Below are 12,342 nucleotides of genomic sequence, written 5' to 3' on the forward strand. Positions count from 1 at the left end.
CACGGACACATTTTATTAATCCGGGTAGTAACAGCACTGCAGAATGTTTTAGTAGATGAAAGTCAAGTTGGATTGTACGCATGTTTCTGTGTCTTCAAATATATATAAAATTGTTTTTTTTTTTTTTTTTTTTTTTTTTTTTTTTTTTTTATTTTTATTACTTGGAAAAATCCTTCAAAAATTAATAATTAAAAACGAAAATATAAAGTAAAAATAAATCGTATTTCTGCCACTTTTTTTATATTCTTTCCCTTTTAAAAAATTAAAAACAAAAAAAAAAAAAAAAAAAAAAAAAAAAAATTGGATAAAGATGTTAAGAACAAGTACTACTGCTTTAAATATTAAACGTATTACTGCTAATACTGTTACTAAGATTATCAAAAATAATAATAGTACACTTGCGGGTGGTTCACTGTCTGCAGCTTCAACCACAGGTATTGATAAAAATAAGAGTGTTTGGAATGATGAATCACGCCCAGCAGCTTTGAAATTTAAAAAAGGTTCCAAGTTAGAAAAGTATTTTTTTGATACCAATGATTCTACCTCACTTCCTCCTAGTTTAAGATCTGCATACTATAAAAAGAAATATACTTCACCATCCAAGTTAGATGAAACTTTTAAATTATGCTACAAGATATTGGAATCTAAAGTTACTTCACCTCCTACAACAATGGGTGATATTGCTACTGAAATTAATAATCCAGTTGTTCACTATAATTTTGGTTTTCATGACAAAATAGAAAACAATCCTAATTATATTGATTATAATTTGCCCATTTATAGATATTTGGGGTTGAAGCATTGGGAAAACGAAAATGGCCAAATGTTGCTAATGCAAAGGTTAGAAACTTTACATGTTTTACCAGATACTCTACCAACATTAGATCCAGCACCAGTGATTGATTTGAAGTTGAGGTTTCCTTATGTCAATGGTTCCAATAGATATGTTGAACCTGGTTTAAAATTGTCTTCAAAAGTTACTATGTATCCACCACAATTCAAATTGATAAACTATGATCCAAATGCCAATACTGAGAAAAAATATACTATTGTGATTATTAATCCAGATGAACCCGATTTGGTTAACGATAGTTATAAGACTGTATTACACTATGCACTCAGTGATATTACATTAGAAGATTATAATAAGAATGTATTTTCTGAGTTTGAAAATAATGGGAGTTTGAAGAAATTACTTGACTATTTACCACCTACTCCAGAGAAAAATGCTGGTGACCAAAGATTTGTAATTTGGCTGTTTGAACAGCAAGATCCAAGTAGAGAGGTTAAATTATCATCCAATTCTAGAGATTTCTTTGATATTAGGACATTTGCTAAGGATAACAATTTGAAAGCTGCTGGTGCACATGTTTGGAGAAGCGGATTTGATCAAAATGTAAACAAAGTTAGAGAGGCTTATAGCTTACCAAAGGGAAAAGTTTTCACAAGAGTTCGTGTTTATTAATGTATGTGCATATTTATATGTCTCAGATATCGATGACATGAATGAGTAATTTTCTAATTGTGTGTATTTCACATTTATTTTTGTTTTAATTATATTAGTTATTTAGCGTATGTATATAATATCAACCTGTAAATATAATATAATTTATATTGATTAAAAAAAAGATTTTTTGCTTTTTTTTTTTTTTTCTCTTCTTTGGATTGGAATATATATAAGTGCATAATATAAATTCTATATTTTTTTTTTTTTTTTTTTTTTGTTTCTTTAAAAAATTAAAAAAAATTTCACGAGTTGTGTAACAGTATTAAATTATATTATATTAAATTCTAATTTATTTATTTCAAAGATTCAACAGAGTTCAAAATAACAGCTGAAAAGTCAATGTTTGGGTCTTCCAATTTATCAAGAGTGAAACCAGAAACAGCATTCTCCTTCTTTTTAGGTAGAGTTTTTTGATAAGCAGCTTTGGCTTCCTCAATTAAGTCAACCTTAGATTGATATTCCCTTAATTCATTATCCTTCTTTGCTTGACATCTTAATCCAATATCGGTTTTTAAACCTACTAATAAACCCAACCCTAGAAAGGAGTATCTTAAAACATTCAAAGTGGACATCTTGTTCTTTTTTGTTTTTTTTTCTAAATTGATTGTTGATGAGGATAGCTGGTTATATGTATAGTTTACAAAAGGGAATAAAAAATACAAGTGAGAATTAGCCTAAAACTGTACAAAATAGAAAAGAGGAAAGCATAAAAAAGAATTCAGTCGGCTATAAAAAAGTGCAATCGACGATAATAAAAATAAAAATAAAAATGAAAACTTAATTTTGTTTTAAATTTTTACGGAGAAAAGAAAAAGAAAAAGAGAGAAAAAAAAGATTTGAGTTTGAATTTTCGCCTGAGAATTATTTTTATTTCCATTTTCATTTCCAGACCACCAAAAAAAAACAAAACAAAACAAAAAAAAGTTTGGTCATTAAACCTTTTTTTTTTTCCTAAAAGATTTGATTCTTTTATTTATCATAAAAACCATCTCTGACATCTGTTTTCTTATTATTTTGTAACAAAATCCATTTTAAAATAAGGTTTATCATCAGTGTAAAATAAAATGAAAAAGGAAAAAAGACCAACTTGTTACATTCCACAAATATAACAAACAACGTAAATTCTGATTTTTGATTGGCTGGGAATGGTCGCCTGATTTGTGGACGGGGGAAGAAAAAAAGGAAAAAAGACCAACTTGTTACATTCCACAAATATAACAAACAACGTAAATTCTGATTTTTGATTGGCTGGGAATGGTCGCCTGATTTGTGGACGGGGGAAGAAAAAAAGGAAAAAAGACCAACTTGTTACATTCCACAAATATAACAAACAACGTAAATTCTGATTTTTGATTGGCTGGGAATGGTCGCCTGATTTGTGGACGGGGGAAGAAAAAAAGGAAAAAAGACCAACTTGTTACATTCCACAAATATAACAAACAACGTAAATTCTGATTTTTGATTGGCTGGGAATGGTCGCCTGATTTGTGGACGGGGGAAGAAAAAAAGGAAAAAAGACCAACTTGTTACATTCCACAAATATAACAAACAACGTAAATTCTGATTTTTGATTGGCTGGGAATGGTCGCCTGATTTGTGGACGGGGGAAGAAAAAAAGGAAAAAAGACCAACTTGTTACATTCCACAAATATAACAAACAACGTAAATTCTGATTTTTGATTGGCTGGGAATGGTCGCCTGATTTGTGGACGGGGGAAGAAAAAAAGGCAAAGCTTGAAAAGATTGCCTTTTAAATCACGTAAAAACAAAATTAATTAATAAAAAAAAAAAAAAAAAGATTAATCGGTCCACGTTTTGTTCGTAAATAAAATAGTTCGTATCTAAAGCTGAAACATTAAATTATCAGTTTAAAAGTATCAATTTTTGATAGAGTATATAGGAAGCATCTCTGTCTAATTTAAAGCTAGTCTTTTCTTCCAACAAAATTACAACATCTATCAAAAGATAAACAAAAAAAAAAAAAAAACAGAAAAAACAGAAAAAAACAGAAAAATGCTATCAGCTTCTACTCGTTCTATCATCAAGGCCACTATCCCAGTCTTGGAACAACATGGCGTGGAAATCACAAAGAATTTCTACAAAAATATGTTATCTGAAAACCCAAAATTGCTCGATATTTTTAACAAAAGAAATCAGATGACTGGTGCGCAACCAACTGCCTTAGCCATGACCGTTTTGGCAGCCGCTAAGCACATAGATGATTTAACCGTTTTATTACCTCAAGTGACTCAAATCGGTTATAAACACAGAGCTTTACAGGTTCAACCAGAACATTATCCAATTGTAGGTAAGTATTTAATAAGATCTATAAAGGAAATAGTCAACCCACCACAAGAAATCTTAACTGCTTGGAAAGAAGCGTACCAGGTTATTGCTGACATATTCATTGGTGTAGAAAAGGATATGTATGCAAAAGAATTGTGGAAGGGCTGGGAAAAATTTACAATAATAAATAAATTATCAACCAATAAAAGTGGTTCTATTGTTGAGTTTGTTGTCAAACCGTTAAGTTCCAAAGTATTCGGCAATAACGGAAAATCTTCTAAGATTTTTGAACCTGGGCAATATATTACAGTTAGAACTAAGCCACCTACTGGAAATGATGGTCACTATGCTTTACGTCATTATTCCATTTGTGATATTGAGACACCTGGTGTTTTCAAATTTGCTGTTAAATTAGCTGACAAAGGGCTGGTCTCTCATTATTTAATTGATGATGTTAATGTTGGTGATGAAATCGAATTGAGTGCACCCTCTGGTGATTTCAGCTTAGATCATTCCCTGTTAAACAAGGATGAATATCCGTTAATTTTCATGTCTTCTGGTTCTGGAGCAACTCCGTTGATATCAATGTTACAAGAACAGGTGATGAAGGGTAGTCCAACAAGACCAATTGTCTGGATTCAAACTAATAAAAGTGAATTAGAACAACCGTTCGCAGAAACAATTGAACGTGAATTGAGCAAACTAAAAAACTCTGAAAATATTCAAATTTACACAAACCAAAACATGGGACGTATTGATGCAAAGTTTTTAGAAGAAAAAAATATTGTAAGAAGTAAAGCAGACATATATATTTGTGGATCACTTTCATTCATGAATGATATAATTGGTTTGTTGGAAGCTGAAAAGGAAACACATGACTATCATAGATTACACTATGAACCATTTGGTCCTAAAATGAGCATTGCTTAGATCTTTTTTATTTATCTATTTATTTATTTATTTATTTATTTATTTATTTATTTATTTATTTATTTATTTATTTATTTATTTATTTATTTATTTATTTATTTATTTATTTATTTATTTATTTTCTTCTTTCTGTTAATGGTAAATATGTATATGTAGTCGAAAATATTGACATTTAACAAAGCGTAAAATTTTTTTTTTGTTTCCATTCTCTTTTTTATAAAACCCTATATTAGGGTTTATTCCTATTTATCGGATATCAACAAAAATATTTTTAATTAACCCAATTTTACCGAATGTCCGATTAAGCATTACGATATATATATATATATATATATATATGCATTTTTTTTTTCTTGGGAAAATTAAGACATAAAAAAAAACAAGCTCTACCAAATATTAAAAGTCGTTTTAAATTATCCCTTCTTTATTGAACCACACATAACATCACAACTGACAATACCCAATCAAAAATGTTTAGACTAACCATTGGCTTTGGAAGAAAAAGTACGTTTTTAATTATTCTTATTATAACCATTATTTTCCCAGTTTTAATCTCATTGCTGTTTTCATTATTATACCCCACATCGTCAATTTCATTACTAACAAATAACAACATAATTAATAATTTGTCATCATCTTATTCATTGTTTTTAGGAATTACAACTTCTTTCTACAACAAACTTTACAATGCCACAACCCATAGTTCTGCCAATAATGCATATTTTAAGAGAACTTTTTTCAATTCCGCATTCAACGCTAGCAGCAATTCAAGTGGATCAAGTAGTTCAAATTTCGCCAATAATACCATATCAGCATTCAATTATAAAGTTTCAGTTGCATACCAGCCAAAGGATCGTAGTGACCCAATATATGAAAAAGTACTAGTAGCTAAGAATTCACCAACTGGCGAAGACAACTATTTTATTAACCAAAGGGAATCTAACGATTTATTTTGTGGTGTCGCCGATGGTGTTGGTGGGTGGATTGAAATGGGAGAAGATTCAAGTGCCATATCCAGAGAACTATGCAGTAAATTAAGCGAATTCTCCAATAAAGACAAATTTTCATCAACCACTAAACAACTATTAATTGAAAGTTTTAATGAGGTAGTTAAAGAGGGTGTTGTTAAGGCAGGCAGCACTACTTGTATTGCTGCTCATTTGAAACCAAACGGGGAGCTAGAAGTTTCTAATTTGGGCGATTCTTGGTGCGGTGTTTTCAGAAATGACAGCTTAGTTTACCACACCAACTTCCAAGTACTATCCTTTAATGCACCATATCAACTAAGTATTATTCCCAAGTATATCTTGGATTCGGCTAAAACGAAAGGGAGTGGTTTTATTAGAAATACACCTGAAGAAGCAGATGATTATAAATTCCAATTAATGAAAAATGACGTTGTTATCTTGGCTACCGACGGTGTTACCGACAACGTCGATACTGGCGATCTAGCCAACTTTCTACGTGATAATGAGATTAGCACCAAGACACAATCCCAAGAAAATCTAGATAGAATTACCAAGGATTTAGTCGGTAAAACAGTTGCGCTAAGTAAAGACCCACAGTTCCCAAGTATTTTTTCTCAAGAATTATCAAAAATTACTGGTGCCAATTATGTTGGTGGCAAAGAAGACGATATTACATTAGTCCTAGTTAAAGTAGAATAGTGAACCTATATAATCTAATTGTAATTTTTATTTAACACAAAGTTTTTGATTCTTTCACGCTCATCTTCTCTTTTCAATTTTTCTTGCAAAACATTAGAAACAAATTTTATATTAGAGGGTAATTCTATCTTTTTGCTATTGACTTTCTTACCGGATCTAGTCAAAAATTTAAATGGAACTTTGCCAGGAGCATTGGTAGTTTCTGTAGCCCCACTGCTTGTAACATCAATGCCGGCATTATTTTCGTTGGCATTGTTGTTCACATAAGAAGTAACAGATAAATCGCTAACATCAATAGCTGGCATAAATGATCTTGTAGTTTTTTCGTTTTTTCTACTAACCATACTTTCCTGCATCATAAATTGAAATTCTTTATCTAATTCACTTTGTGCCTTTAGCTCTTCTTCGGTTTTCAATATTTCCTCATATTCTTGCTGAATCCTCTTAATATCCAACTCTCTAGCTGCAGACAATGGGTCGTCGGAGTCGGAGTCAGAATCAGAATCAGAATCAGAATCAGAATCAGAGTCAGAATTGGAGTCAGAGTCAGAGCCAGAGCCAGAGTCAGATCTAGACCCAGTTGACAAATCAGAAACACTGGAGATAAAAGTAGAAAGAACACCTAACTTATCACCATTATCTTCTTCGTTGCCACTTGCTCCCTCTTCTGCATCGGAAGAATAGTACTTTTCGTCCTCACTAACATCACTCAATTCGCTAGCTTCAGCATTTATTATATCATCCAACTCATCAATTTCATTTTTACCTTCACTTCCCTCGTTCTCTACATCTCCCTCTTCTTCATCGCCTAAATTTTTATATTCGTCCATCTTTTGTAACATACTAGTTAATTTGGCACCACTTTCTTCCAAACTGCTGGAAACATCTTGTAATGGAAACTTTTCAAATATTTGGGCAATTTTAAACTCAACAGCTTTGGGGAACTCAATATTCCCTGTCTCGCTTAAACTCCTTTTCTTGAAAAAAATATAATACTCAAAAAATCTCATATACAACTCTAACTTATGTCTAATAAATTTGCTTCCAACAACTTTCTTATTTTCAGAAATTCCACACAAGACAATATGAATTAAGGAAATCCGGAAGTAATTATTTGGCATGTCCAACGGGTTGGATTCAAATGATAACAAACCTTGAGATGAGTACCCAAACTTAACAAATTTATACAAATGATCTAAAATGATATTAAACTTGATTAAATCTGTGTTGAAAAATTCAGTTAAATATTTAACCTGTGCAATTCTGGTCATATTCATCGACATATCATTTAGTTCCAAACCAAGTTGTATCTGTTCCAAAGTTGTATCAATGCATTCAATTGTAAATTTTTTATAAAAATTCTGTAATAAAGACACAATCTTGGCTAGTTTCGGGATATAATTATAACTTATTAATTCAGGTTTGCAAAATAAATCCAATAGAAATTCATACGTTTGAGGATCTTTCCAATTACATTTCCTAATCAAATTGGTCACAATTTTGGTTTCAAAATAGTCCAATTCTTTCCTAATTAATATCTTCAAAAAAATCTGTTCTGATGTCAAAGTTTTTTCATTCTCTTTTAATTTTCTCATATCTGGTGGAAATAATATTAATAAAATGCCATCCAATTGTTGCTTATTATTTAATGATAAATGAAACTCCTTCCGTTTTTCTTTGATCATAGCCACCATTTTTAACATCTGCTCCCTATGTTCTGGACTATTCAAAAGATATTTCCCCATATTTTCAATTAATATGGTTAAAATTTCAATGTTATTAGGAACATTCAAATTTAAAATTAAAGTTCTAATCTTATGGAAAATCATGAATGAAGGTAGCATTTTAAACTTTGTCATTTCAGCAAAAAAAATAATATTTTTAACGTTAATTTTGTTTGTGTGTAATTGGCTTCTAAACCCACTATCCAAATAATTGGTTAGCTCTTCTAAAATCTCAGGCATTAGGTTATTGAAAATTACTAAGAAACGAGAATATAACCTGATCTTGCTCCAATCCTGTGATTCCATAAAAAACTTCAGTAATCTTTTCCTGGTGGCTTTATTATCCAAATTCTCTTGAATGTACTCTTTGGCTAATGCGTCAATCGTTTCAGCGGTTTCGCAAGTTTCCAAATGATTGAAAAATACATTTCTGATATCTTGCTGTCTTTTATCATTAATTTTGGTGGCAGTATTTTCTGGTTGTTCAAAATTTTCCATGTTAGGTAGAACTTCATAAAATTTTCTAGTTTCTTCATTTTCCCATATTCTTTCAAAGGCTGGTTTTACCTTATTCGTAATCATATCGTTATTGCTGCTAATAGCGGTTATTTCGTTTGTGGTCTCTTCACTACCGGCTTCATTTGTAACAATATCGTTAGTGAAATCTGAGGACATAGCGGGTAAATTTAACCCTAATTCTGGTGCCAATATCTCACAGGAGGCATGAAACCTATCATAGATTATTTTCAATTCATCGTACTTTTCAGTATATTCATTTGTTAATTTACCTGTTCTGATTTGTGCTTTTTCATGTTCTTTCATTAACTTTCTTAATGTTTTGTTTAAATCAACGGTCTGATTAATCGCTGCCTCTGTTAATAAAGTAAACATTTGCCTAACCATATAAATTGATTTTTCATTGACGCCGTAATCTTTGACCAATATAGATTCCTCTCCCCCTTCATCATGGAAAAATTCAGGGAAATTTTTGACAAATTTTGTAGCTATTATTTGAGTGGTTAACCCATTTTTAAATTTATAATTCAAAATTTCTTTCAATACACAGATCAATAGTGGATCTTTTTTTTCAAGTCTTGCTAAGATAAAACTGGGGAATTCATTTTTATAATCTAGAAAAAAAGACGCTGAAGAGGAAACTATCCCACACAATAATAATTCCGTAAAAATTCTTAATTGAGAAGAAATAAATTTTAGTTTGGTACAAGTCTCCTTTTCATCAGCAGGTAATGCTGAAATATCAAAATTTTGCAACCATAAAACCATAAATTTTGGGGTAAAATCAGCACCAAATCTTTGGTGTAACCCACTAATTACCTCTATACAAGCAAAAACGTCATCATTTTTATTAGGTATTTTTTTTAAACCTTCTACCAAAGTTGTAGTAATTTCACTTAAATATTTTGATAATTGAACATTGCATAAATCAGATTGTAAACTAGATAATGATTCTTTGAAAATACCTTGTCTTAATTTTTTAATAAATCCTGTATTTTTTTTAATACTAGAATCTAGTTTTTTTGATAGGTTTGGATAACATGGCGCATGTATCCAACTTTCATTATTTAAGTTATATAATTCTAATCTTCTTTCTCTATTCATTGAATTTTTATTTCTTTTTTAGTTTATTTTTTTTTAACTTTCTTTATTCAATATAGTGTTAATGTTTTTTAAAAATGGAAGTGATTTATTATTAATTCATTTGTAAAATATTGTAGAAATTTGTGATTGATAATTCCCTTATTATAGATTTGTAGTTTTAATAATATTTTAGAGTTTGAATAAAAACGGCTTCAGGCATTGAAGTGGACCAAAAGAAAGAAAGAAAGAAAGAAAGGAAAAAAATTTTCTCTCTTTTTCTTTTTTTTCTCTCTTTTTCATTTTTCAGTCATGTGATTAGAAAAATTTTGTAAAACAAACAAACAAACAAACAAAATAAAAATAAATAAAAAATCACAAACATTTTGTTGCTAAGCCGAAGTCCGATGTACGTATAAACCCGCCTTTTCTTTTAAACAGTTAATCTTTAAAATAATAAAAATAAAAAAAAAAAAAAGAATCTATCTAATCGTATATAATGATTTAAAACAAATGCTCTCCCTGCCAATTTTCTCTTTCACATTACAAACTAACAAAAGCTTCATTGCCTAATTGTGCTTGTGTCTCTTCAATGTATCCGTTAATCTCATCCAAATTTTTCTTTAAAACTTCCAATTCATCAAATTTTCTATTTCTTTTGGCCGTATCCATCATCTTTTCAACTAGAAATTTCTGTTCTTGTAAAACTACCAGTTCTTCTCTAAATTTCTTGATTTTTTTAATATCTTCAATGTTTCTCATCTCATCATTGTTACTTATGCTATTCTGTTCTTTCGCCAATACTTTCTGTAAAATAGCTCCCAATTTACTCCGTAAAGGAACAAAGTTTTCAGCAATATAAATTGCTGAATAAGTTTTAATATTGCTTCGCATTAACTTCTCAGAATCCGTACTACAAGTCAATTTATCTATATAGTTTGATACCTCTTCGTACCTAAAAAAAAGTTCAAAAATTTTACCCTTCATCTTAATAAATTGTTCTGAATTCTCCAAATCATTGGGATTATTGCAACCCTTCAGTGATGACTCTATTATGTTATCGCAAAGTCCTGAAAATGTTGGTATCATTGAATCCAAAACTTTTCTCAAGTTGTACAATTTTTCACAATACTCTAAAAGTGGCGATGGTGCCTGCTGTAAATCCATTTGGAATTTTTTTTTCGTAAATGTTAATTGAATACAGTTGCTACATAATCTAATTTGCAAATCAGGATATCTAGTCGCATTATTTTTAGCTAATCGAGTATCCATCGGCAATTTTGATTTCCCATATTCATTCGCACTTTCAATAATGGCACATATTAATAAAAGTGGGAATTCTTTGGAGCAGGTCATTTTATCACAAATTAATGTACCACATAATCTACAGTGATGTTTTTTCACAAACAATAAACTAGCAGTGGATAAATCACAGTAGCATATACCACAACTCGTAGCTTCCATGTCCCAAGGGACAATTTGTTGTTGTTCTAATGATCGTATATCTGAGTTAATTTGTATGTTGGAAAAGAGTGTATATTTATGTTTTTCTAATATCTTGTTTATACCATTAACTAGCTTAACTAATCTTAAATCCAATTGTAAAATTCTTAATTCCTTGTCATTGTTTTTTAATGTGCGTTGTTTTTGGAAACTTTCAAATTTGTCGACAACTAATCCAAAGTCGTTATATCCTGGTTTTTCAATAAAACATTTATGACAACACCTACACCAAACACCACTGATAGAATGGTCGTATTCTGCATTTTTATTTAATTTTATTGCATTTCGACAATGCTTGAAACATTGAATCTTCCCACATTTTCTACAATTTATTGAATGTTTAAAGTCAATAATTTTACCGCATGTGGTACAATTATTAGTAGAATGTCGTGGTTGATAATGTGAAATCTTTAGATGAAAATTTTTATGAGTATTTATACTGCTGGTTTCACTATCATTACTGATACTTTTTTCTGTTTCTTTATGAATAGAATTGGGCGAAAACCCAATTTGCTTGGTGGCACTTTGAGTGGGAGTGATTCTTTTACTATTATGATTCGAATTATGTGATTTTGCCTGTTTCTTATTGGTTTGTGTGTTAGTTGTTGAATGGGAAGGTAGAGAAATTGTTGAAGAATTAGCAGTTGAAGAAGTTAGTTGAGAGTCATCTGCAAAGCCATGTTGTATATCTAAATGGCTATTTAATTGAACTATACCATACAATAACTCGCTACAGACTGGACATTCGTATTGTTGATTTTGATTATTGTTTTCTATATGAGTTGTGTCTGTATTATTATGGTTCATTGTATGTACATATAGTACGAAGGTATTATTTTTTTTTTTTGTTTTGTTTTTGGCTAAAGTTTGATATAAAAATCAAGTATATAATAAATGTAGTTGTTGCAGCACTTGAATTTGATTAATCTATAATAAATAAATAAGGACTGGTGTAGATCACCTATCTCTTTGTTTAATTAGTTGGTGTTATGACTTATTGACTATTATAAATTAAACAAACAAAAGCAAAAAAAACAAACAAAAAAATTTTAAAAGATTAAAAATGGTTAGGGCTTCTGTTTAAATGATTAAGAAATGAGAAAATAGGGCATTGAGATGAAGCTTCGGG

At 30.2% G+C, this 12,342-nt stretch overlaps 6 protein-coding genes across 6 annotated transcripts; 3 read left to right on the forward strand and 3 right to left on the reverse strand.

Annotated features, from left to right (window-relative positions):
* Window positions 1-310: 310 nt before the first annotated feature.
* MRPL35 (mitochondrial 54S ribosomal protein mL38) lies at window positions 311-1,465 on the forward strand (the record flags this gene model as incomplete). The annotated part of the gene is made up of 1 exon (XM_046079591.1): window positions 311-1,465. One exon carries the CDS (start codon window positions 311-313, stop codon window positions 1,463-1,465), a length of 1,155 nt encoding a protein of 384 aa, XP_045933211.1.
* Window positions 1,466-1,800: 335 nt separating this feature from the next.
* TIM11 (F1F0 ATP synthase subunit e) lies at window positions 1,801-2,079 on the reverse strand (the record flags this gene model as incomplete). Its single annotated transcript, XM_046079592.1, has 1 exon — window positions 1,801-2,079. One exon carries the CDS (start codon window positions 2,077-2,079, stop codon window positions 1,801-1,803), a length of 279 nt encoding a protein of 92 aa, XP_045933212.1.
* A 1,441-nt stretch (window positions 2,080-3,520) lies between these two features.
* On the forward strand, window positions 3,521-4,723 carry YHB1 (flavohemoglobin; the record flags this gene model as incomplete). The annotated part of the gene is made up of 1 exon (XM_046079593.1): window positions 3,521-4,723. The coding sequence occupies one exon, from the start codon at window positions 3,521-3,523 to the stop codon at window positions 4,721-4,723; it is 1,203 nt and encodes a 400-aa protein (XP_045933213.1).
* A 470-nt stretch (window positions 4,724-5,193) lies between these two features.
* PTC7 (type 2C protein phosphatase PTC7) lies at window positions 5,194-6,390 on the forward strand (the record flags this gene model as incomplete). The annotated part of the gene is made up of 1 exon (XM_046079594.1): window positions 5,194-6,390. One exon carries the CDS (start codon window positions 5,194-5,196, stop codon window positions 6,388-6,390), a length of 1,197 nt encoding a protein of 398 aa, XP_045933214.1.
* A 14-nt stretch (window positions 6,391-6,404) lies between these two features.
* NMD2 (Nmd2p) lies at window positions 6,405-9,734 on the reverse strand (the record flags this gene model as incomplete). The annotated part of the gene is made up of 1 exon (XM_046079595.1): window positions 6,405-9,734. One exon carries the CDS (start codon window positions 9,732-9,734, stop codon window positions 6,405-6,407), a length of 3,330 nt encoding a protein of 1,109 aa, XP_045933215.1.
* A 519-nt stretch (window positions 9,735-10,253) lies between these two features.
* PEP7 (phosphatidylinositol-3-phosphate binding protein) lies at window positions 10,254-12,020 on the reverse strand (the record flags this gene model as incomplete). Its single annotated transcript, XM_046079596.1, has 1 exon — window positions 10,254-12,020. One exon carries the CDS (start codon window positions 12,018-12,020, stop codon window positions 10,254-10,256), a length of 1,767 nt encoding a protein of 588 aa, XP_045933216.1.
* Between the last annotated feature and the right edge of the window lie 322 nt (window positions 12,021-12,342).

This window comes from Saccharomycodes ludwigii, chromosome VI (assembly GCF_020623625.1).
Source record: "Saccharomycodes ludwigii strain NBRC 1722 chromosome VI, whole genome shotgun sequence".
Taxonomy (NCBI): Eukaryota; Fungi; Ascomycota; class Saccharomycetes; order Saccharomycodales; family Saccharomycodaceae; genus Saccharomycodes; species Saccharomycodes ludwigii.